The sequence below is a fragment of the Pecten maximus genome, chromosome 5 (assembly GCF_902652985.1).
Source record: "Pecten maximus chromosome 5, xPecMax1.1, whole genome shotgun sequence".
NCBI classification, from domain to species: Eukaryota; Metazoa; Mollusca; class Bivalvia; order Pectinida; family Pectinidae; genus Pecten; species Pecten maximus.
Window position 1 is genome coordinate 7,905,583 of NC_047019.1, and position 26,530 is coordinate 7,932,112.

The 26,530-nt window shown below is 35.5% G+C and overlaps 3 protein-coding genes across 6 annotated transcripts; 2 read left to right on the forward strand and 1 right to left on the reverse strand.

Moving 5' to 3' along the window:
- Window positions 1-5,319: 5,319 nt before the first annotated feature.
- LOC117327031 (baculoviral IAP repeat-containing protein 3-like) lies at window positions 5,320-12,832 on the reverse strand. 2 transcript variants are annotated; one of them, XM_033883852.1, is made up of 5 exons: window positions 12,776-12,832; window positions 10,723-11,287; window positions 9,600-9,920; window positions 8,432-8,509; window positions 5,320-7,065 (listed from the first exon to the last, which is right to left on the reverse strand). In XM_033883852.1, the coding sequence occupies exons 2-5, from the start codon at window positions 11,249-11,251 to the stop codon at window positions 6,830-6,832; spliced, it is 1,164 nt and encodes a 387-aa protein (XP_033739743.1). In that variant the 5' UTR covers window positions 11,252-11,287; window positions 12,776-12,832; the 3' UTR covers window positions 5,320-6,829. The 2 variants fall into 2 exon arrangements, with proteins under 2 accessions (XP_033739743.1, XP_033739742.1); XM_033883851.1 differs by having other exon boundaries at window positions 8,378-8,509.
- Window positions 12,833-13,026: 194 nt separating this feature from the next.
- LOC117327032 lies at window positions 13,027-16,693 on the forward strand. 2 transcript variants are annotated; one of them, XM_033883854.1, is made up of 3 exons: window positions 13,027-13,120; window positions 13,987-14,131; window positions 14,944-16,693. In XM_033883854.1, exons 2-3 carry the CDS (start codon window positions 14,024-14,026, stop codon window positions 15,262-15,264), a joined length of 429 nt encoding a protein of 142 aa, XP_033739745.1. In that variant the 5' UTR covers window positions 13,027-13,120; window positions 13,987-14,023; the 3' UTR covers window positions 15,265-16,693. The 2 variants fall into 2 exon arrangements, with proteins under 2 accessions (XP_033739745.1, XP_033739746.1); XM_033883855.1 differs by having other exon boundaries at window positions 13,079-13,188.
- Window positions 16,694-20,828: 4,135 nt separating this feature from the next.
- LOC117327033 lies at window positions 20,829-26,438 on the forward strand. Of its 2 annotated transcripts, none has more exons than XM_033883856.1 (3): window positions 20,829-20,975; window positions 21,875-22,012; window positions 25,201-26,438. In XM_033883856.1, exons 2-3 carry the CDS (start codon window positions 21,905-21,907, stop codon window positions 25,534-25,536), a joined length of 444 nt encoding a protein of 147 aa, XP_033739747.1. In that variant the 5' UTR covers window positions 20,829-20,975; window positions 21,875-21,904; the 3' UTR covers window positions 25,537-26,438. The 2 variants fall into 2 exon arrangements, with proteins under 2 accessions (XP_033739747.1, XP_033739748.1); XM_033883857.1 differs by lacking the exon at window positions 25,201-26,438 and adding an exon at window positions 22,999-23,475 and having other exon boundaries at window positions 20,833-20,975.
- The last annotated feature ends 92 nt before the right edge of the window (window positions 26,439-26,530 follow it).

A 26,530-nucleotide genomic window follows, 5' to 3' on the forward strand; every position in this document is an offset into this window, starting at 1 on the left:
TTCTGAATAAATCCTTTAATTGATGAAATATTCATCAGCTTTTTGTGTAGTCCTTTTCACATCACTAAACTTTAGACGTATATGTTTAATTTTCACAAATAAATTATCACAATGATGAAATAATTTCCTAATGTATCCTAATTATCTGAATACCTGATATCCATCAATGAGGTAATTATATAAGACAGCTCCAACGATGAGCGCTCCAGGCCAGAGCTAGCCGCTGAGCTTGGTGGTCAGGGATTACTGCTGTCCAGGTAAGGTAGTATGCAGTTAGCAGTGCTGGTGGTGCCGTGCGATAAAAGAGCCCGAGGCAAATCTCTCAAATTAGTCCCTGTTCCAAGAAAACTAGTCATTTTCTCCAATTTTAGACACTGTCCTATATTTCTAGTATCGCCCAGCTAAAAAAAGTCAAAATTGCAGAATAATAGGACACATCACCGAGTTTTAGACAACAAAGAGATAATTCGAGCGTATTCATCTTTTTAAGACATTATAATTAAGGGAAATAATAGTGTCTGTTACAACATTTTAGACGCCGAAAACAATATTAGTGCCTATCACAAAAGTTTTAGGTAAGTTTCACAAAATTCAGCTGGAAGGCAAAAAAATAGTCTTTTGAACTTCATAATTAGGTATGTTTCTTGAAAAATAGTCTGTGCTGTGCTAAATTGGTGCTTATTTGGTCAAATTGGTGAAACATTCTATACTAGTAAAAACTATGAAAAAACTAGGGCATTCCTTTCTCCCAGTAATTCTTGGCGTTTGACAATTGATGTTTGTTATCGCCATTTCTCAGAAAGTGAAAAAGGTATATTTCTCCAATTTCATCTGTAACTTTCCTTCGATCATTAGTTATACATATTGCATTTTTGGACCGATCGGAAAACAACATGGCCGACATGCGGCCATCTTTGATTTTGATAATAGAAGTTTGTTATCGCTAGTTCTCAGAAATGAAGGGATATTTCTCATATTTCATATGTAAGTTTCCCTTGTTCCTTACTTGTACGTGTTTCATTTTTGGACTGATATGAAAACAACATGGCCGACAGGCAGCCATCTTGACTTTTGACAATTGAAGTTTGTTTTCGCTATTTCTCAGAAATTACTGGAGGGGTCTTTCTAAAATTTCATATGTACGTTCCCTTTGGTCCCTAATTATGCATATTGCATTTTGGGACCGATCAGAAAACAACATGGCTGACAGGCGGTCATCTTGGATTTTGACAATCGCAGGTTTCTCCTGCTATATATATCATGCTATATGAAATAATTAAATGTTTTGAAAGAAGAGTGAAATAAGGGAAAATAAAACAGAATATCAGTTTTTCATTTGACTGATATCGATCATTCAATAGTGGGCGCTCTTGTGAGTGTCTCATATCTCTAATCTTGTAACACTACATTCCACATACTCCTTTCTCAAAATCATTGCTCTAGTACATGTACCTGCCCACTGCCCTGCAGGTAGGGCGTAAGAATCGTACCTGCTGCCCCAATTGCATGATCGTAAGAGGCGACTAAATTTGGGATCTTATCTTTTCTCTTCTTTCTTAAGAACTTTCTTCTTTCTAATTTCTCCCTTGGCCATGCCTCAATTTTGGCCTTTAGCTGAGCGTTCAATCATGTGGTCAACGCTTTGGGTTCTGTCCCCTGGCCCATATGTACCAGAGTCTTTAAAAATGGTAGTTGCTACATCTTCTTAGCGCTAAGCATTTTTGGTGTGAGACGACTGGTTTGTCCGTTGTCAGTATATGTGACCGGGCGGGGTGTCCTTTTGGGTGTCTTCGGCAGTATGCTTCAGTGAGGTAGCACTATAGATCGGCATAAGTCTCGGACTATCACAATTAGACTAATACGAACACATCGCTGCTTCCCAAAACACATTTGTATTCACTACATGCATGCATATCCCACACACTTAAATGACCTTAGCTATTGATAAGACGTTAAGCCGTAACAAGAGGCCCAGAGGGCTTGTAAGTAACCGAGTCCCCTAGAGGTTGGGAATCTTAACAGCTTCAACACTACAAAAAAGCTACCAGTCAAATGTGAGTGATAGTCATCAATTATACTATCAAAGAATAAGGTGTTTATAGCAATATAGGCAAATTGATTCCTTTTTTACCAATCCTTCTGGCCCTTGTGGTACAATTTTGAATCTCTAACCCATAGGGGTGCTACCTGTCAAATGTGAGCGATATCGATCGTTTCATTTTAGAGAATATGTTGGTTATATCAATTCAGCCAAATTAACCAATGTTGGCCCTGCCCCTCAGGCCCCCAGCCCCATCATTTGTACAATTTTGAATCCCTACCCCATTGGGATGCTACCAGTCAAGTTTCAGAGAAGATATTTTTTTATATCAATTCAGCCAAATTAAACAAGTTAGGCCCCACCCTCAGGCCCCTGGAGGGAAAACCCCACCACTGGTACAATTTTGAATCTACCCTTTATTGGGGTGCTACTAGTCAAATATGAGCTATATCCCATGCTTAGTTTCAGAGAAGAAGCCATTTATACCAATTTAGCAAAATCGACCCATTTTGCCCCCACCCCTCAGGCCCCAGGGGGTCAGCCCTTCCATTAATAAAATTTTGAATATCTACCCCATAGGGGTGCTACCTGTCAAATATGAGTGATATCCATTAATTGTTTAGTTTCAGCCAAACTGACCAAGATCCCAGGTGTGTAGTTGGGCAATCCCTACCTGTGTGTGATTGTGTTTTCGGGAAACTGAGAAATGTGCCAGTCTGTGTTATCGTGGTGATGTTCTTGGGCAAGAAACGTTACCCTTATTGCTCTGGATGACATGTAACAGGCCTTCCTTATGTTGTTTAGTGAGGTAGTCACCAACTACTACAAGAAGACTAAAAAATGACCCTGGCCATTCACTGGGTGAAAACCCTAACGACAAACAAACTAAGTCCAAATTACAGTTTTGGGAAGGTGAGTTAAACAAAGATAACTTGAAGAATTTCCAAGCTATAAAACTGTAGCACTTGTTACATGTAAGGTCAGAACACAGTGGCATATCTAGTCTGGTATTGAAAAAAATAGCCAGAAATCTTTATACATGTATATAGGTATTTCTATCTGCTCTTTTGATATAAGACTAGACATGTCCCTATGGTTTGTAGCAATTGAAGTGTTGCCTGGTGTAAATAAGAAATAACTGGTATGTACATTTGTATTAGCCCAAGTTTCCTCTGGCCCTAACACCATGTCTGCGTAGGACATGGTGTCAGGGCCAGAGGAAACTCAGCTCCACGTGTATAACCTTTGACCTACAGACAGGTTTTCGAAGGAACGCAAGGATCTATATTGTAGGCACTGACAAAGCTACACATATATACAGTATATACTCGCATAACTTTTACTCATGTAGACTGGCCACCAGAAGCTAAATTCTAATACTAGATTATCTGCCCTTAGTTTGAAACCCCCTAGGGACCAATTTTGTTTGTTTGTTTTTGTTTAACGTCCTATTAACAGCCAGGGTCATTTAAGGACGTGCCAGGTTTGGAGGTGGAGGAAAGCCGGAGAACCCGGAGAAAAACCACCGGCATACGGTCAGTACCTGGCAACTGCCCCACGTAGGTTTCGAACTCGCAACCCAGAGGTGGAAGGCGAGCGTTAAAGTGTCGGGACACCTTAACCACTCGGCCACCGCGGCCCCCTCCCTAGGGACCAAAATCATTATGCTCAATTCTATTTATAATTTTGATATTCTAGAGACAGGCAGCCAGTCTAGTTAGCGCAAGTGAGGAGTGTAAAAATAAGAACAATTGAATATCTACTATATATCGATATTTATTTTGTGAATCGTCTCAAAGATAATCTATTTAAGATACAGTACAAATACGAAAAGTAACAATATATATATATATAATAAAATAAAATAAATTATTATCAAACAAATGCAACATGCATAAAAAACAATCACATTCATAACAGATACACTAATATAGAAAAGAATTACTGATTTTGAATCATATCACACACTACAAGCATTTTTTTTTCATTAGATGCGTTTGTATCATTAACTTACTTATCATAATAATAATACTGTGACTATGACAGGATAATGTCAGATTTTTAAAGAAATTAGTAATTTATTGAGAAAACAGAAGAAAGTTATAATGATAATTAAACATGGCAGAAAAAAAAATTAAACGATAACAATATCAAAACGTAAAAACAACACTTCATCAATTTCTAATGTAATATGCCAAAACTGAAATTCAAGATGTAAAATGTATGCAAGACTAGATGGTATGTTTTTAATGCCCTGCTATTTTATCAAATTAAATACCTCAACAGTTTTCACTTGGTTAAAGTTAAATGCAAATTCAAACAAGAGGCCTAGAAGGTATGTATCACTCACCTGGTTTCATGAGATATGAAACAAGAATGATGCATAACTATATGTGTCGCCCGTCTGGCTATGTCAATATATATCATAAGAATTTTATATGGGTATATGTACATTGGTTTTATTGTAATTCTAAAAATGTGAGGTTTTTATGCCAAAAGGTGCATTAATCCATGATATGAAATCGACTCCTTTTGGCCCCACCCCAATATATAGGGATGCTATAAGTCAAGTATGTGCAATAACCGTTGCTTAGTTTCAGAGAAGATTTGTACAATTTTGAATCTCCACCCCATAACAATGCTACCAGTCAAATTTTGTTGAATTCCAATCAACGGTTATAAAGAAGAAGTCATTTGTTGATGAATGGCATTGCATAACCTCATCTTGGTTCATTTTCCTGTCTTTAAAAAAATGTTTGCGGAAACAACTTTAAATAAATCTTACTTTATAGTAAAATTTTCCAACTACTTTATTAAAATATTTTAATTTCCCATTTTTTGTTGTTTTAATTCCTTTTTTAAATAGATCCCTCTCTTGATCCTGGCAGTAATTTCATTAACAATGAGCATCTAAAAAAAATTAATATTTTTACTGACAAATTAATTAATTATCATCAACATAAAGCAACATAAATATCTTTAACTTTCTTATGTTTGAATTGCATACCAGCAAGACAATAGAGAACTGAAATGATGGTTTACCGTTATGGGATATAGTTATACTTTCTCCATTCTTCATATATGTGAGAATTGCGTGAGAATCATGTGAGTATCATGTGAAAATTATGAGAATTATTTGAGAATTATAATCTGATAGTTTTCTTTTTGTTTAGTAAGGTTACATAGTGACAATGCAAAGCAATGGAAATATATATATATATATTGATAACAATAGGCATTCAGCTAATTAATTATCGACCAAGGGGTTCATTAACACATATCTATTAAACTTCTCTAACTGTTCCATGTTCTATGTCTATATGTGATCACTGCCTTTAAAATTTGACAATTAATATTATTATTTACTTGTCTGTACTGTCGTTATAACTACATGACCAATTACATATACATATGTATATATATATATAAAGTTGCTCTGTATAACAACATGCTTTCTTTATCACAGTCCCTTGTATATCGGTGGCAGTACAAGGTTTTACTATATAAATGCCTTGGTAGAAGCAGTATAACAAGTTATTACGTATGTGTTCTTTTTTAATATATATCTTATAATTTGTTACAGGTAGTTATTTGAAATCTATGAAATAATTACAGAAACATGAAATGCATGCCAAGTAGATCTTAAAATGATAAATTCACAAACATACCAAAATGATGTGTATATCAAATTTGCAATATGATCGACCCATCACTTACAAACGTACAAAAAATGAATTGGTCAGGTTTAGTGTTATGAATATAAAGAGATGCATGTTATACAATCTAATTCTATTACCATGATATCTTATATGGTTAAATATGTCAATTTCATAAGTAATAACAATTTTATAAACCAGCTAGCTAACACAGCATAATTATCATAAGTGTTGTTACAAGTTTAAGTTAATGATGTCAATATACAAAAATGTAATATCTTAAATTGGGTTTAGTATTAATAAATTAATTATTTTTTGTAATTAAACGTCAGTAATTGATGTTAGATCTAGTGTTTTTTTAATTCAAATTCACACAAAAAATTACACATCTGATATTTCTGTTGGTCTCTCTGCAACCTTTCAGAAGATCTTTTAAATTTCAGGAGATGTTATCTTTTTCATACAGCCAGTTTTCCGTTCTCCCAATCCTTCTATTTCTTTTTCTCTCTAGATTTTGGGAATCCTGGTTCCTCTACTACTATTTTCGTTATGATTCTGATTTGAGAATATTTTTTTCATATTTTTTTTTTGTATTCATTTTTGTCATGACTTTAAATAAAATCAATAATGTTTTTGTTCAGCATCATCAAGTAAACATTGCAATTACATTTATTTTTATAGTCAGTTTCATAACCTTTAATTTAAAGTAACTTTTGTGTAATTAATGCTATTGTTCCCTTGCTAGCCCGAGTTTCCTCTGGCCCTGACACCATGTCTGGTATATATAGTGTCCCTACACCAGACATGGTGTCAGGGCCAGAGGAAATTCGGGCTATTAATTGTGCCATGGGCCTCCCATATATAGTCACTAACAACTACAATGAGACCCTGCCTCAAAGTGATCCTGGCTGTTCATGGGGCAATAAACCCAGCTAACAAACAAACAAACAAACAAAAGTGTTCATCTTAACATTATGGTATAAATCATCGCTACATTTTGACTTAATGTCCTCAAAATTTAAATTTGAACATTTTTTTTTGCAATTTTGTCACATAGAAGTTAATAATATGTAACATTAGCTACATAATTATAACACACAAAATTTGTCATTTTGCCAGATACATGGAATGACTAATCTAAATTAAATATAGTACTATCTCTTGTTGCAGAGCTTGTATCCTTGACAGGATTCATCTTTACTTTCAGACATGCCTTCACTGGTGTTTTACAATCTGTGCAATTCTCACTGGTGAGAACATTCTGTTCACAGCAGGCGTTGTGGCCACAGTTCAGCTTCACATAGCAACAGTCTGGTTCGTCCACACCTTCACAACTGCTACAGAACGAAGACACACTCTCCAATCGCTCTGACAAAATAAATTGAAGATAGCATTATGACAGTTACTAGTATAACGTCAAGAAAACTATAATGAGTTATCCTGTCAATAAACACAAATGAGGATTTTTTAATATATTAAATTCCTGTCCATTTTTATGATAAAATTACAAATTTCAGTGGGTTTTTTTTTCCTTTAGTCAAAACATAGCCATTAAATATTTCAATTTGTGTTATACTTGATAATCAAAGTAACACGATTTGACCAAGTTCGATATCGGGCTCAACAATAGGAGTGTGCGCCTGGTTGGGCTCGATCACGTCCCTTTCCCGCTGACAAGCTGCTTGTCACTGGACAGAAAGATTTATGTATAACTTACCTGACTGATTTCATTTCACTTATGAAAACTCATCAGAGGACATCAAACAATAGCCTGTGAATTAATGATCTTACTGGCCATGCTGTCAAATTTCTGTAAAAACATGCATGCTTGGTATTGCTAAAGCATGTCCCCATCCGGCCCCCAATAAAAATAGTACCAGTGACCTTGGCCTTGACCCAAAAATCCTGAAACTCGAACTTGATATGAAGCTACTCATACTGATACCAACTTTCCCCAACATACCTTGAAACATGGCTGAGAAAATTGCAGAAAACTGAGTGGACGGACTGACAGACAGACAGACAGACGGACAGGAAGAAACCTATAGTGCCCCCAGTTTCACAAGTAGCGGACTAATAAATGACTGTGCATGCACACTACTGTAATTCTCCTGTTTCATTTCTTTATTATGTTTATAATGAGTAGCCTGGACAAAATATGTCCAATCAGAGCAGGTCATGTTTTGGTTACCACGACAACCAAACAGCCATCCAATGTTTTGTGAAATAGTACTTTGTACCATTGTCATTGGCATCCCTCAAAACCCTTATAAACCAAATTTCAAAATGATTGGAAAATATCTGACCAATCAGAAGCCTCCTTGTTTATTTTCCATAAGAAACAGTTCTGGAAACACCTGATGTGTCGATTAATGAAACTGGTCAGTTTTGGGTCATATTACACAAAACCTGTGTACAGTTACACAGTTGCCAATTGGAAACAAAATTTTCCTTAAAAAAAATGCATGCACATCTACACATGGTGTACAAAATTCCTGCATAGTTTCGCTAAAATTGGTTCATTTAAGGAGTAATTGTCTGGACAAAACTTAGAACGGACGAATGCACAAACAAACAAGCTGATTCCAGATTCCAGTATACCCCCTCCCCTTAATTTCATAACATGGGTATAATTATATATAAGTACTGGATGTCAGTCAGGGATATAAGAATTACTTACTCTTTCGATCTAATTTCTCTGATGGACCATCAGTTGTGTATTCTCCAACATTACCTGGTGGCTGAGTTTCTGGTTGAACTTTGAACCTTTCAAGGTCAAGGATGAACTGGTTGGGGTCCTCTGCTTCATGACCTTAACAATTAAAATATATTGATTGTCAAGCTTGGTCAAAATATTGTGCACTGCTAATATCTTTCACTGGTGCTTTTGAAAGGTAGCGGCCACTTTGTGGAAGTTTACCATCTGTTACCAGGAAGTCAAAAACCCTGGTAAAATTAATTCAAGGAGATTAAAACTCACCTGTTTATGTGTGCTTTTAAGAGTCTCTCGCAGTGAGATGATAATTTATACAGGACGGGTGTCCTGTATAAATTATCATCTTTCTGGCGCATGAGTTGATATAGGTTATATATGTTCTATACATTGTGTAACACTTGAAATTTTTTATCATATTATATCATGTAATGTGAAGCACATTAGAGTAATTTTACAAATCCAATGATGCTTAATTTGAATTCCAATGGGAGTTTTTGATTCAGTGAAATAATTTCCTTGATTATACTGTAAATACAATTAAGAATTATTATGAATCCAAGGCCTGGAGAAATGCCATCTTATAATTAGCTAGTGTTAGGATCAGTCAATTTATAATGACCTAAATATGTTGATTATAAATAGCATGTTGACAAACAACAACTACAGATGTAGCAAACAACACTTCTGACCCCAAAGTGACGTTCAGCTCATACTCTAAACTGTATGTAAACAAAGGACAATGATCCACAAATTCAGTTAAAATCTGTAAAGTCTATCTTAAGGAGTAGTTTTATCACATTGTAATTTAAGTACTTCAGGAATTTTTTCACTGAATTGAAAATGCCCATTTAAAAAAACATTGCTGGCAAATCATTTGAAAGCATTGTTGGCAAATCAAACTGTGTGAATTCTTTTTTGACATTTTATTCCTAATATGTGAATTATTCAACCAAATGTTCTTCATGACTTTCTATTGACTTTCAGTGACCTCATGACCTTGACCTTCAATAAATTAATTGCCATAGCCAAATGACTCTGTTGACCAAATCAAGTACAAAATTCTTTAGTTTTGATAGACGACTCATTTTGATGATCAACTTTTAAGAATATCTCCAAACTAACGATCATACAGCCTTTATGGAATATTTCTCCGAATGTTGATGAACTTACTAATAACGGTACTTACTGCCTTGTGATCTTAGGTACTGCCTGTATATTGTAATGAGGTCTGCCTTGTAGCCCATCTCTAGAGCAATCTCTGATGTGGAGCGGTGTAGTGCGTTTCGCCTGCTGGCTGGCATTGCTGTAGTTTGTACTGGTTGGTTGGGATTTGGCCCAGAAGGCGACACTTCATGACGATATGTTGGCATTTTATGGTATGAAATGTTTTCCTGAATATGGAAACATGTTGGGAAATGCTTCATATGCTCCAACCAAGGATCATCTGTATCTAGCCACTGCCTAACAATCCCTCCACAACAGAAACACTGCACAATATCCCCACGCCCTTCAAAACAAAAATATTACAATTTTCAGTAATATGCCCTTGCTGGCTTATTAATGTGCCCTTCAACACAAAAATATTCAAATGCTCAGTTACTGTATATTTAGCCAGGCTGGCCCACACCCTTTATCACAAAAATATTCATTAATAAGCCCCTGCCTGGGCCCTCTCACACAAATATATTTCTGATGTTTTGTAATAAATTTAACCCTGGCCTTAACTCATTTTGCAGATAAAGGTCATGCAGACTCATAACGATTCATCAATATAATGTGGAGATTATCGATCATCACTGCGCCATTGAAACATTCTTATCCTAATTAAGAATTTAGATGTGGTGCGGGTACATGTATATTTACTATATACTAGCTATATATATATATTTACTAGCTAGGTAGTATAACAAGTGATTTTGGCCAGAGAAGGTGAGTTTGAGGTATTTGTTGTTCAGTAATGTCAGTCTTTGTTTGTAAAATGGTGAAGCAACTCTAAACTAGAAAGAAAATCCTAAAGCATTACAACCGTTACTGCGATATAAAACATATACCTAAGTTAAAGTGCCAATCTAAATGAGCTTTCATTTAATTTTTAATCTTCCATCATTGCTTTTATGAAATATTAAGTATAAATTTAGATATTGTTCATATATATCCTTGTTTTCTTAGAACTTACCAAAACCTTCATTATGAAATACTATCTAGCTTAGGGACCCAGAAAGACATTATTCCACTAGTCTAATAAACAACCGGCGTTAATTGGCTCTATTCCCCTTTCCTACTGAAATACTATATTGATATATTATTACCTTTGTAATAAAATCCAGAAGCAGCCAGCACTCTAGGTTTCTGTATAAGTGATTTTGGCCAGTTTTCAAATGAGAGCAATCTTTTCTTCCAGCTAACCATTTCATAGTTAAAAGGGTTCCAAATATCATATGGACCATAGAACGGAACATTGCCCACATGGGCTTGACATTTCAATGGGCAGCCATTAGAGAATTTCTTGTGATCGTAAGCTACAACATCTCCAGGTTCCCATCCTTTCAGAACTACCTCACAGAACACACATCGGACACGATCTTGGCCAGCAGGTCCTAAAAAATAAAATCCGTCACGTGCAAGATCCTCTGCTCTGACTGCAGATCCTTCAGGCCAGAAAAGGAATGTTTCCAAGCGATTAAACTCATATTTTAAATCACCTTCGTCTTCATCTTTTCTCCTCTGATTCCAGTATGTATCTGAGGATGCAGATGCACCCGCAGATTGTTTAGATCCTAGTCCGTCCGTTTGGTCATCCCCTTCAGCTACATCTTGCTGTGTTACCACATGCACCATAATGATCGTAATTCATCAACATCAGTCGAAATTCACCTATTAGAGGACAGAATTACTAATTAATATTTTGATTTACAAGTGACCTTCACCTATGGTGGAATTACTGATGGACTGCATGGTGATAAAAGAATTGAAATTTAATAAAATGAAATCATTAAATGAACCACAAAATTAAACCATCAATTAGGCCTAAATGAAGATTAAAATGATGCAATGCTGCAGTCTTCCCATTTTTAAAAGTTCAAAATAAGATCAGATCCTGCTCTGGCTGATTTGACAACAATTTTTCAGATATATTACCATTATTGTCTATTTATGTTCATTTTTCAATAAAAAATAAAGAAAAATGCAGATTCAAACTTTGCACAACGTACTTGTCTTAATTAATACTTAATCTAAAGATGCAATTTTTAATAAGAGAAACACAATTAACTTACATGAATACTCTGTTAACAATATGAATCAAACATAATGATAATAAGTAGATTGTATCAATCAATTATATATATATAACACAATAACACAACTGACGAAGGAAGACAACTTTTTGACTCGTGCCCTGACCGGGCCTCAAACTCACGATCTACGGCACCCAATCACCTAGCCAGAAATACCCGCAGCTTATATCGCTGCGCCACATCGGCGTTCTTATATATATATATATGTATAATTGATTGATTAAAGAAATTATTTCCATCACTAAATTAGCTATTGCAAGCTACTGTAAGGGAGAATGAATTTCTTGGAACCAAAGAACATATGTTGTTGATTTCTAGCTGTTTTCTGAGGTGAAGAAGACATGTATAGAGTAGTCTAGCATGCATATTTTGTACCCGTGCTCACAGGGGCATACATTCCTATAACCCAGAATGAAATGTTTAACCAAAGGGTCCAGAATGAAACATTTAACCCCAGGGTCCAACCCTGCGGATCCCTTATAATATACACTAAAAGCAATTAAAAGTGATCTGGGGCTCGATTCCTAGCGGGGGCAGTGATTCAAATTTAATTAATCATGCGCTCTGTTACAGCAATTTGTAAATTACCTGTATTACCAAAGACTTAAAATACATGTACACATTACTTGTATAATACTTTATGGATCATTATTGTCAGTCTACCAAATGTATTAAAATGTACACAAATTATACATATCAAAATGACTAAAGATTGGGTTGATCTGAAGTATCGCTAAATCATATTATTCCATCAATTATCTTAACATAGAAGGTAATTTGTGAGATATATTGAAAATGCAGCCCGAGTTTCCTCTGGTCCTGACACAGGGTCTAGTACTTCCTCGGGTCCTGACACCATAGAAACTCGAGCTATGACATACATTGTAAGTTACTTTCGATTTGCAATAAGTAAACATTACGATGGTCTAATGAGTAGAATCAGCTCTGATGTGTCTGTCTTTTTAAAGATAATTGGCGAATTAATAAGTCTTATATAATCAAGAACATCGCTACTAAAAAACATGTACGTATTAAGGGATGCAAATGACAGACTACAGGCGCTTACCCTTGTCAGAAGTCGGGGGAAAAGCTCTATGATGGCTACACTGTACAGTACTCTCCGGAAGTGATATACTAAAAAAAAACAAGTACGGATGTTTGTTTATTTCAATTCAAGCAATTCAGCAACAAATTACGCATTAATTTGCATCACTATATTGAAGAATTGTCTTGAAATAATTTAAGAAATAAAATCTTATGTTATCACCTAAAAACAAAATAAAAATTAATATGTCCCGGATATGGTTTCAAATTTAGAATACTCCGTGTTAGATTTTAGAACGTGATAATATTGTTTGGCATACATTGTGTAGGCCTATAAATTAACCCGCGTGCCAAAGAAGCAGGCTAGGTAAGATACGTTTTGCGACTTAACTGACTAATGCTAAAGACACTGTCAACAAATTCAACAGTTTGTATGTAATCAAATTAGTTTATAGCAATGCTAAGTTATATAGCTACATGTACTGTATATGTGTACTGGATCACAGGCTTTAAGGGGCATGTCTAGTTTATAAGTGTTCTGTCTTTTAAAAAAATATAAGACTGAAGACATGTCTCGTGCACAGTTTTAGTCATACAATTTTGTATGTAAACATTGTCACTTGAACTACCGACATGTAGCACAAAACACACATATATGTAGAGTAGTGCCACTATTTATAACATAAGTACATTGGTTTTATATATATATTTATATAACCATTTGAAACAATGGGAAAAAACGAAAATATGAAGATATTACTGATGACCTTTTCAGAAAGGGAAACAACACTGATAACTAAGTTCACTTAAGGGGCGACAACATAGATATTATACCCAAGGGGAGACAACACTAGTAACCTGTACACAAGGGGACACAACACTGTTAACAAACACAAGGGGAGACAACACTAGTTACCTACACAGGGGGAGACAACACTAGTAACCTAGTCAAGGGGAGACCTCACTGTTAACATACACAAGGGGAGACAACACTAGTAACCTAATCAAGGGGAGACAACACTATTAACATACACAAGGGGAGACAACACTAGTAACCTACGCAAGGGGAGACAACACTTACAACCTACTACACTGGGCCCAATTGTGAGGCAAGCGAGAATAGCAATCATACAGACAAAAATTAAATGCTGCAGGATTTACCTCAATTGGTATTCTTTTGGTTTTGCAACTTTACCATATCTATATTAATTATGGGATATTTGATTATTGCAGGTCAAAGATCAATCCATTTCTGCTGTAATATCTCATTATGGCCAACATAGCCAGAACCATCATGTGCTTGGTGCTTCCGCTGCTGTTTATGGTGGCTGGAATGATGAAGATTTACCCAGTTTTTCCCGGAGTGTACAAAGAAATGGTAAGTTGTTGTTTGAAAACAAAATTGTACATGTACATATTTTTGTTTTGGCATTTTTTTGTAAAAATATTGACTATGTTTAACAGTTTCCACTCCATCCATCTTCTTTGTATATACCAGGTATATGTTTTTGGGTTGGGGCCCTGGTGGTCAAGTTGTTAAGGTGTCCGGAATCCTGAGACTTGATCACTAGCCCTCCACCTCTGGGTTACGAGTTCAAAACCTACGTGGGTCAGTTGCCAGGTACTGACCGTAAGTTGGTGGTTTTTCTCAGGGTACTCCGGCTTTCCTCCACCTCCAAATCCTGGCATGTCCTTAAATGACCCTGGCTGTTAATAGGACGTTTAAACAAAATCCAAACTAAACAGAACAAACATGAATGTTATCATGATATACATATAACGCCAAAGTTTGTTAGTGCTTTAATTTAGCGGAGCCCTTCATTCCTTGAGGGATTTTGATCAAAATTTCACACATAGATAAAGGATTTTAAATATCTCGGACAAGTTCAAGTTTCAGGGATTTTGGTAAAGGTTAATGTCACTGTTACTATCTTAAGCTAAGGGACATGTTTTGCTTTAGCAAAACCCAGTATGCTTGTTTTTAGACACATTTTAATGAAACCTCATATAGATGATTAGAACTTGGTTGTCTTACTCAAGTTATGATTGTTTTATTGAAAGTAAATTTGCATTGTGGCAATTTTAACTTATAGAAGATAAAAATATGATATGATGTGTATAATTTAGATGATTTAATCGTGAACATGTCATTTCAATTTAGATGAATTTATTGCGTACATTTCATTTCAGGTAAACAAGTTTCAATTGTACAGCACAGCATTTCCAACTGCTTGGGTTGGATACCCCCCAGATCCAGACTTGTACAGAATCTTCGTAGGATCCATGGAACTATCGAGTGCTTTGGGAGTTCTCCTGGGCCCCACGGGGCTGAAAAAGATGGGATGTTGTATCCTGATCACAATCATGATGGGTGCGATCTACACACACTGGTTTTTTCTGGAGTTTATGCCGAGCCTTGTGCCGCTCGTGTACATGACCTGGACAATGTACGTGTTGTGGGTGACCATGCAGGATGAAGCCAAATCGACCAAGAAAATGAAGACAAACTGAAGACATTTTTAATTCCAATAAACATATGTTAATTAATACTCAGGAGTGATACATTTAACAACTTTGTAAAACTGTATGGATTTAATTTTGAATTATAACATTTTATATACATGTACCTATCATATCTTTGCTTATTACTTCTCGCTAAAGTTGTATAACATAAATATGTACTAATTTATAACACCAGAGTCTAAAACCCATTTTATCCTTCCTTCGAGGATTAAGATTTCTTAATTTTTTTTTTCTAAAAGATTGAATCCTTTAACTTGAACCAACTTCCTTTCTTTATCAACCAAGCCCTTGATGGAATTATCTTCAGCAATGTAATTCATCTATCTCCAGCTCGACATTTTATTTCTTTAACAAAAAAACAGTCTTCATTGCAGTAAGTGCATTTCCATTGTGCCTTAATGTGCCATATACATATACATACTTTAGTATGTTGAGCAATGAAAATCAAGACAAGTTCCCCATCCAAGTTGCCCTTATTTAATCATATAGTTTTATGTGTGTGAATCATTTTATTGTGTGAGTAATCAAATTATTAAGGTTTTTTATTCCTAGAATATTGATATCACCCGTTTCGTTGTTTTCTATTTGCATAGCAATCAAATTTGAACTTGTGGTATTTTTAATGGAGGAGTTTCCATGACACAAAATCTGAAAGTTGTAAATCATCAGAGTTAGGCTAAAGTTTATTAGTCTGTTCTAATACAGTTGTACATACATATTTTGTGCGAACAGAGGCAAAGAAATGTGATGTCACTTAATCAAATAGTATATCAATCATAGATTGATTCAATGATAACAGAAGATTCGTCAGTTTGGTATGAATGATGTACAACAAATTTGTTTAGTGCACGAACAGAAATTAATAACTTGATTTGCGAGCTTTCGAAAACATCTGCTTTCTTTGTCCAGCAAATAGTACAATATCGAAGTGTCGGTGTTCTGACTGCAGAAATCACCAACACTCCGCTATTGTACTCTTTGCTTGACAATGGAAGCAGACATTTTCAAAAGCTCAAAAAGTTAAGTTTTCCATTTCTGTTTGTGTGCAGTGATATTATTAATGTAATTCAACAAACTTTGATGATGATGTCTTTATGATACGGCATTTAAATTTCAGACATAGTTTTGTATTTTTAGACATTTCATGAATCAGATTCACATTTCAAAATTTTTCACATCATACATATTATCTTAATTGATTTTTATATTCTTGTACTTTGAATTGGTTAAATATAAATTTTTCATATTTTGCTAAGTGACTCAAATATTAGTAATTAAGTAATGTTTCATCTTGCCAACTGAATTGTGTGAATTATTCATTTGCGAAGTTTTGAAATTGTGAGACCATGTTTCTATAGTGTTACCTTTTATTCGAATGTACAATGTATAATAAAATGTTGAAGAATGAAAAGTCAAATGGTTCATTGGTTTTTAATGAATGCTCTTCACTCTGAATCCCATCCTGCTAAAACTTTCACAGATGTCTTATTATATTTAAAAGGGTATGTCTCCAATAGTTTTGGGGCCGCGGTGGCTGAGTGGTTAAGGTGTTCCGTCACTTTAACACTAGCCCTCCACCTCTGGGTTGCGAGTTCGAAACCTACTTGGGGCAGTTGCCAGGTACTGACTGTAGGCCGGTGGTTTGTCTTCACTCTACTACTCCCGAAAATACAACTCAAAAGCAAATATAAATTTGCCGTACATGCATGCCCGTGTAATAGCAGTCGGCGTTTAATCAAAATTATGCATGTTTAATGTATATACACCGATCTTTTGTACAAATATTCTGTACTCAAACGATATCGCTCCTCTGAAACAACATGATACAAATGTACATGAAACTTTGGAAAACTATTTGAATAGTAAAATACAATATCCCCGTCATCAGTATGCACCTGGCGCCCAGGAAAAACCGGAGATAGCCCCCGGAAACCTGTATCCGCAGTGGCAGGAAAACAATTATACCCTTACAGGTGTACCTAGGGGTAACGCTGGACCTGCGTTATCGAGGAAATATATACAATTGATATTTGTATTACATGTACACTACATATTTGTCAAAAACAGGAAAAATCAAATGAAAAATTTAGCTGAGATGGCAGCTAGAAAGTGACCTCACGACCACGTGTACCCGGGTATGTACATGTATACCCGCTCCCGCGGAGCGTGCGCCTAGCACGAGTAATACTATGTCATTAAAGCCAAATTATTCCCGCTATACTGACGAAACGCGGGAATATTTAATTCTCCGGGTACCCCGGCACCAAAATCCAAAACCTGGCACATCCTTAAATGACCCTGGCTGTTAATAGGACATTATACAAAAACAAACCAAGTAAACCAAAAGCCTCCAATTATAAGTTTAAAACACCTTTACATATATAAAGTAATGATGATGTGCCATTGGGTATTTTAATTGAGTTAATGTTAATTATTAAATCCGTTATTTCTGTTACAAGGATTGCATATATCCTGGAAACAACTAGATGATTTGCATAAATCTGGGAGACAACAGATACTATGCATACAGTACCGAGACTACTAGATGTTTTCCTCTAGTGTTAGTATGAGGATTACATACAGCCCGGAGACTACTAGATGTTTTCCTCTAGTGTTAGTATGAGGATTACATACAGCCCGGAGACTACTAGATGTTTTCATCTAGTGTTAGTATGAGGATTACATACAGCCCGGAGACTACTAGATGTTTTCATCTAGTGTCAGTATGATGATAACATACAGCCCGGAGACTACTAGATGTTTTCCTCTAGTGTTAGTATGAGGATTATATACAGCCCGGAGACTACTAGATGTTTTCCTTTAGTATAAGGATTACATACAGCCTGGAGACTACTAGATGTTTTCCTCTAGTGTTAGTATGAGGATTACATACAGCCCGGAGACTACTAGATGTTTTCCTCTAGTGTTAGTATGAGGATTATATACAGCCCGGAGACTACTAGATGTTTTCCTTTAGTTTAAGGATTACATACAGCCTGGAGACTACAAGATGTTTTCCTCTAGTGTTAGTATGAGGATTATATACAGCCCGGAGACTACTAGATGTTTTCCTCTAGTGTTAGTATGAGGATTACATACAGCCCGGAGACTGCTAGATGTTTTCCTCTAGTGTTAGTATGAGGATTACATACAGCCCGGAGACTACTAGATGTTTTCCTCTAGTGTTAGTATGAGGATAGCATACAGCCTGGAGACTACTAGATGTTTTCCACTAGTGTTAGTATGAGGATTACATACAGCCCGGAGACTACTAGGTGTTTTCCTCTAGTGTTAGTATGAGGATTACATACAGCCCGGAGACTACTAGATGTTTCCCTCTATTGTTAGTATGAGGATTACAAACAGCCCGGAGACTACTAGATGTTGACCTCTAGTTTTAGTATGAGGATTAAATACAGCCCGGAGACTACTAGATGTTTTCATCTAGTGTTAGTATGAGGATTACATACAGCCTGGAGACCACTAGATGTTTTCCTCTATTGTTAGTATGAGGATTACATACAGCCCGGAGACTACTAGGTGTTTTCCTCTAGTGTTAGTATGATGATAACATACAGCCCGGAGACTACTAGATGTTTTCCTCTAGTGTTAGTATGAGGATTACATACAGCCCGGAGACTACTAGATGTTTCCCTCTATTGTTAGTATGAGGATTACAAACAGCCCGGAGACTACTAGATGTTGACCTCTAGTTTTAGTATGAGGATTAAATACAGCCCGGAGACTACTAGATGTTTTCATCTAGTGTTAGTATGAGGATTACATACAGCCTGGAGACTACTAGATGTTTTCCTCTATTGTTAGTATGAGGATTACATACAGCCTGGAGACTACTAGATGTTTTCCTCTAATGTTAGTATGAGGATTACATACAGCCCGGAGACTACTAGATGTTTTCCTCTAGTGTTAGTATGAGGATAACATACAGCCCGGAGACTACTAGATGTTTTCCTCTAGTATTAGCATAAGGTTTACGTTCAGTCTTGAGGCTACGCTTTTCTCTAATTTTGAGTGAAGTTCCAGCTTCATTTGATGTGTATCATTATGTCCATAAAGTTAATATACTTATGTACTTGTAATCATGCTTATTTGTTTATTTAGCCAATTAAGATATCCAACAATTATATCCATTGATGAATATATGGTGGTCGGGTGGCACAGTCGTAACACACATGCCTTTCACCTAGGCGGCTGGGGTTCGATTCCCCGATCGGACATGTAAAGGTATGGGGTCACCTGCCCGACCACGAGGGTTTTCCCCGGGTAGTCCGGTTTCCTACCACAGTAAGATAGTCCGCGCGCTTCCACCCGGGCCAACAAACGTAATTAATATAAGTTGATATAAAACTTGTTTCGCAATTGTTGTAAAATAAAGTTTACATGATGAATATAAAGTTTACCTACATTCAATATTGATATCAAACAATGTTCTATTATAAACTTCCATTAACGTATACGTACCGGAGTTATAATAGGTTATAATATAGATTGAAGTCGTGTGGTCATCAGTTAAAGGGAGATAATTATGACCAAGTTACATACTTCCTAGACCTGTGACGTGTTGTAATGTCTTGGAAGTTTGCCTTAAATAAAAGAAATTCAATTGATGAGTGAAAAAAAATCCTTTGTCTGCATGGTGTAAACATGAAAAAATTAATTGAAAACTGAAAAATTACATGGTTTGTTTGGTAAATTTTATTAATAGACCTATATCATTGTATTTTGTTAATTGTATCTGTCTATTTAGAAGTTTCTGGGGGTTTTTTCCCCCCTTTTTTGTTTTGACACCTTTGTAATGCATGCAAGATATGGTTTTGGATATGTTCCGTGTCCAAAGCAAGTTTAATCAAATTAAAACGTGCTTCCAGCTTTCTGAAGTTAAACTTTGAAATTGACAGGTGACAAGGAATGTTTTATCCATTTTTTGTGTGATAGCATTATTTGCATCATCATCAGCTGACTTTGACGTGACGTCGTATGATTTTGAATTGCGTGAGGTCTGTATAACTCCAATGTACACTATTAATAATTTTTAAATGGTATTGTATAATGGTAACGCATATACACTGTACATATATACTTTTTAAGAATACATAATTTTCTACACACGTCAAGTCCCCGTCAGTTATTTGTAGATAACATTAATATTAATATTTCGTCGATATTGAACTTAATTTGGCAATACATGCATGTTCATACATACAGCATACATGTATCTCTCGACGATATTGGTTTTCAAATCGAATGTTAATTACCAGATTACCGGTACAAGAAATGTAGAAACTGCGGTATATGTGGTTTTACATAATTTTAAGAATACTGTAATTTGTTTGGAATTTGTTGTCACATGAGAAGAAAAAAATAACACAATTCACAATTACTTATGGTGAACAGAGAAGAGGAAGTTCTGTTAAATTGTTAGATGTCACACAGAACATACATTTATAATGACCGCCCCTCCAGGCTTTTCTACACAAATCTCTACACTATATACCGCGGTACTATCTGGCCATGGTCAGTTTGGCTTGATGGATGTTCTTTGCCCCTGGTCATTGTAGCCTCTACCCGAGTGTCCAAGGCTGGTCCAAATCTTCCGGCCTGTGTTACGGTAGACTATATTAACAGCAGACACCCGGACGTGTTCATTATTTAACAGCGCCAAACGGATCACCAAAGAGGTAAGTTATATTGCTGTATTGTATAAATACATGTATCAGTCAAACTTTTTCACATATTTTTTAAGATATTCTGAATTCATTTTTGTTTGTCCAACTGAAATGTTTAATCCATTAATATTAACGTATTTTTCTTACGTTTTATACTATATTCTGCAACACTTTCCTCCCTATATAAGAACTAATAAGCAGATACTGATTTCTGTCGTTCGGGATATGATGAGTTGCGAATTCTTGAAATTTGTTGAATATGATCATAAATCGTCAGACAATTCTGTGTTCCATGGTATATCAAGTCATTCTTATTAACTTTTATTTTTATTGATAAGTTAATATTGTACTTATATACAAAACTATTGTCTTCGGATTAATGTGTGGATTTTATTTGCGATCATTTGAACCTAATAAATCAACATAGTAACATTATTATTTATTGCGATGGATTCTACATGTTTAAACGTTTGAATTTCTGGTCATGAAGAAAGTATCGGCTGATGACAACGAAAATGCTAATTTGTTTGAAAAGACAATTATATTTTTCAAATGTTATGACTAAACTTTAACTGTCGATGGGCCGTCACAATACATTTAAACAATGCATATGAATGTTTTCCTGAATCGACGTTCATTAAATAAAAATACCAGCTTCAAAAATGTCTTTATCATGTTGATAATACAGTTATTGACGGTATCATATGTCTGACTTCGAGGAAAGAATGAATCAGATGTCAGAAGAAAAAAACGTGGTTGAAAAAAAAAGATTACTATCTGATATAAGAAATTATTTCATTTATCTAAAGTCATCAAAATGTTTCCATTTTCGTAAGAAGTGTCATAAAACACCAGCATATCTGAAAAATATTTGTTTCACTAAATGATATACGTTTTACGTTTTACTGAAGGTCAACCAAAGTTCACCAAGACTAAACAGAATGGCGCGTCTAGCAGAACATTTACTGACTGGATTTTTGTCGTTGGTTTACATAGCGATGGGCGTCGTCAAACTCTACCCGATGTCACAACAGATGGCGTTTGCTATTGTAAGTAGTATATTACATGTATTTTTATACAATTATAGTTTTTTAATGAGGTGAGTATAGAAATTTATTAACCCGAAGATTGTGATATTAACCGACGCGGAAAACTATAAAATAATAATTAAAAAATAAACAGGATTTATTGTATTATTAAAATTTTGGTGTCATACAAATTGTAGAATCGGTTTGATGAAATTACAGATCTGGTGTAGATTATTTCGAAACTGTCTAAATATACAAGTTTTGATAGCATGTAACATCCTCTAAATTCTACAAATACGAAGCATTATACAACTTCCCTTTTAACAAATCTCTTGGTAAACATGTGACCTACATATGGTCAGTGTGACTCTGTAGACGTGTATATTTGGTCTCTACGTTGTTTTGATGTCTTACCTTGAAGGTTTTATGAAATTTTGTTCCTGTATCAGAATATCTTTGGGAATTGAGTCTCTGTTTAAATGAACCAAGTTCTTTGTGTACATCATTTATGTTTGAAAATATAAATTTGGGTATATGTTACTGGTCAAATACTTATTTTCTACTGTTTTGAAGCATTCTTGGGTGTCTGTTATTATTTTGAAGCAAACTTGTTCTCTGTTAGTGTTTTGAAGCAAACTTTAGTGTCTGATACTGTTTTGAAGCAAACTTGGGTGTCTGTTACTTTTTTTAAGCAAACTTGATATACATATGCATGTTACTAATTTGAAGCGTATTTTGGAATCGGTTACTGTTTTGAAGCATATTTTGGTATCTGTTACTGTTTTGAAGTATATATATGGTACATGTATCTGTTCTTGTTTTAAGCACACTTTCAGCATATGTTACTGTTTTTGATTGATGTATATGTGGGTATGTAGTTGTTACTGTTTTTCACTGTCTGTTTGGTGTCTTTGTTGTTTTTTGAGCACCTAGGGAACTAGCTGTTACTGTTTTGTATGACATCCGGGTATTTTGTTCTGATGTGGTACTTTCCTGCTCTGTTTCAGCAATTTCGCTGTATGTTGTACTCCTCCGTGTTCCCCAGCGCGTGGCTAGGGTACACGCCCGACCCTGATATGTACCGGGTGATGACGGGCACGTTCGAGTTGTCGTCTGCGCTGGCTATGTTGACGTGGGACCGAGAACTCCGCCTTGGAGGCTGTGGAGTCCTGGTGGCTATAATGGCCCTGATGGTCTGGTCGGGGATGGCACTAGGGGACTACTTTTTCGTCTGGATTTACGTTGTTGGACTTTTGCTGCAATTGTTTTTGTTTGTGAAATTTTGGAAAAGGAAGCAGGACTGAGATACTTGTTTGTAAATTTAATTGTTTCTTAACAGACATTCATCCTTATTCCGTAGGGTGAGATGCTGATGCTAACGCGTTGCTATGTAACCATTCAATGTCACTGTGCTTCATAACTTATTTATATTGTGTTACCCGAGGTTGTGTAAAGAAATAAATTATGTTTTTGTTAACAAAGAATTTTGATTTGGTTTTATATCCGTAAAGAGGCTGCGATAGTCCAGTTGGTTAGGGCGTCGTTCTACGGTATTCCAGTTATAGTGTTTTTCAAGCTCAAGGTTCCTCTGGCCCTGACCCCACCAGACATGTTGTCAGGGCCAGAGAAAACTCGGACTAGTGTTTCTCGTTAAGTTGAGAAGCAGACTGTTTTGTGCTGTCACGCTTCTGTCCTTTGGCAACACACTTTACCCTTATTGTTTTGGATGATATACAACGGGTCTTCCGTATGTTGTTCAGTGAGGTAGCCACCAACTACTACAATGATACCCCGCCTCGTAATGACTCTGGCTGTTCACGTGTCAATAAACCCAACAAACAAACCAACACAAACCGTAAATTGTATGAAGATATCTAACAAGCGTTGTGTATAAGAATGCATGTTATTGCATACTTATTATATTTTGCAATAAAATCATATTGATAACAAATTAACACGTAATACGTATCGCTCTTCGTATGTTCGAGCGAACCTCGCTGAAAGTAGAGAGAAGATCGCGGACTTATGGCCTGTTTAAGTACATGTAGATCTCCATTGGATACGAGCAGAAAGCACAGAAACGATGGCAGGCTTTTATTTGGTTTTAGGCCATTTTGGAAATCCCTCTTTTATCAATGGTGTAACGACAACACTATGCGACTACATGCGTGGCGGTTCCGTCGTGATATTTTGAAGCAAATGAAAATATATTATTTCGCATGAAAATTATCCATTATTTCGTGTGAATACATGTAAGTTACAATTATGGGGGAGATAGTGTAAGATCAGAACTTAGCATAGCAATTCTTGACAAAAAAACTTAGGGGCTGGTGACCAGTTTGTGTTCAGTGAAACCTGGTGTGAAATATTTTTTCTTATTTCATGATATTATCCGGCCGGTGAACGGTTCAAAACGGAAGGTCATTTTAAATGTGAGGATTTTATTTAATTTTTTTTCTTCTGTTTTTTTTTTTTTTTTTTTTAATTTTTTTTTTTAAATTTTTATTTTATGTATAAATCTCTACAGGAATATATATAGTTGCCGTCTGTGTTGGATAACAAATGGTAATTTCCACTTCTCTTTAATTCAGTATTGCAAGTAGTTTCGTAATTTCACTTTTGAATCTTAAAAATTAGAAAAAAATGATTTACACTCAGTGGACGAATTAAAATGAAGTTAAACCACAGCAATGTTCTTTAATATGTTACTAAACACGTGTGTTACAATAAAATGTTACTACACATGTAGGTTACCATGAAACATTACTTTGTTAATATACAAATATATGTTACTTTGTATGTTACTAAAAGTTACTACATGTATAATTGTTTGTCACTAAAAATATTACAATAAATTATAAGGTATTTTACTATAAAATGTTACTTAACATGTTACTATAGATGAATTCCACTAAAACGTTACTACAAGTATACATGTATGCCACTAAAATGTTACTATAAATAATGTTACTATGAAATACTACTTATTATGTCACTATAAATGCACGCCACTAAAATGTTACTATAGAAATATGCCACTAAAGATGTTACTATACAGGTATGTCAATCACCAAATTGTTACTATAAATATGGTACTTTAAAATGTTACTATAAATATATGCTTTAAAATGTTACTCTTTATATGATCGTAAAACGTTACCTAATGTGTTACTATATGTTACTATGCTATGTTCTCCTCTGATTTACAGACAAGACAGTTCCAAGCCTATGCGAAGGTATGCCCTACAGTACTTTTCGGGTACATCCCCGAACCACACAAGTACCACGCTACACTAGGGGTTTGGGAACTCTGTTGCGGTCTTGCCTTACTGTCTGGGGATCGTGAACTAAAGCAAGGTGCCTCTGGAATTCTCCTAGCCATGATGGCCAATATGATAATATCAAACGTCATCCTCAAAGACTACTCAGCCATGTTTTTCTTCGCCATGCATTTCTTTTTTCTGTCTTATATGTTCGCGTTGTACAGTCGGAAGTCCGTGCCAGAGAAAACGGAAGAAGAGGAAAATTTCAAGAAGGAGAAATAAATATCCGAGAGCCGTGTATTGTACCGAAAAGCTCCAATACCCTAAATATGGTGGTGACATGAACATTATATTTATACAGAAAAACAATTAAATACTGATGATGTAAGAACAAGAGTTCGCTACTCGGCTCAAGATTGTGTGTTTACTGTCGCGGAAGAGATCTGGACAAGAAAATCAAGATGATATACACCTAGTTTGTACGGATGCAGTTCCCAAGTCATCTCTCCCAGAGTGCATTGCGGCTACCTTCTGAATCGCAATGCACTCTGGGGGAGATTGCTCCTAATTCCCAGTGATTGGCCATAACATTTTACTATTTCAATGAAGGTAGTATTCTAAGATAAACGGTATATGCAATATGTCTGGAGCAAAACGGCGTTTATGAAAAAGTGTTTCCATGAAGACATCTCGAAATTTAAAGAGAAATGATTTGTACGGGGCATGAAGCACGATATTAGCAATTTGTAATTTTATCTGATGCAACAACAAGATACATACATGAGCTAGGTGTGCCTTTGATGACCAGAGAAACTTCGGATTTTATCTCCCAGTAATTCAAGCATCACGAAGGTTATAGGCCTTCTTGATCATTATTCATAGAAAGCGAAGATGTCTTGAGTAATAAGTTATTGATATGTCTCTGGTTTGGGGAATCTTCCGAAACAATAATCTGGTTCAATATACATTTGATTGCTAGAGTCTTTGTTAATTTATCATATTTATTAGTCTCTTATTAAATACAAGTACAACAGAAAAATGAAGTGTTCGAGTGTATGCAATGTGTAAAAGGTGATGCGTTAAAGCAGAGACGTATATAGCAGGAATGATTATTTGAAAACAAATAAAACGTGTGTCTATAACCCCTTTAAATTTCGAAATTAAACAAAATTAAACGAAATTCATATTTGTGTTTTATTGTATATGCTTATCATTTTCATCGCTGATCTAATATTAATTTGTAAATTGTATGTTTTTATTCTATAACTCCCCTTCC

What these genes read in the sequence shown, in the direction of transcription:
- LOC117327032 (XM_033883854.1), top strand. Translation starts at nt 14,024, where the DNA reads ATGGCCAACATAGCCAGAACCATCATGTGCTTGGTGCTTCCGCTGCTG. An exon ending in CCGGAGTGTACAAAGAAATG is followed by an intron (nt 14,132 to 14,943) that starts GTAAGTTGTTGT and finishes ATTTCATTTCAG; the next exon opens with GTAAACAAGTTTCAATTGTA.
- LOC117327031 (XM_033883851.1), bottom strand. Translation starts at nt 11,251, where the DNA reads ATGGTGCATGTGGTAACACAGCAAGATGTAGCTGAAGGGGATGACCAA. An exon ending in TTCTGGATTTTATTACAAAG is followed by an intron (nt 9,921 to 10,722) that starts GTAATAATATAT and finishes TTTGTTTTGAAG; the next exon opens with GGCGTGGGGATATTGTGCAG. An exon ending in AGAGAAATTAGATCGAAAGA is followed by an intron (nt 7,066 to 8,377) that starts GTAAGTAATTCT and finishes TTATTTTGTCAG; the next exon opens with AGCGATTGGAGAGTGTGTCT.
- LOC117327033 (XM_033883856.1), top strand. Translation starts at nt 21,905, where the DNA reads ATGGCGCGTCTAGCAGAACATTTACTGACTGGATTTTTGTCGTTGGTT. An exon ending in AACAGATGGCGTTTGCTATT is followed by an intron (nt 22,013 to 25,200) that starts GTAAGTAGTATA and finishes TCTGATTTACAG; the next exon opens with ACAAGACAGTTCCAAGCCTA.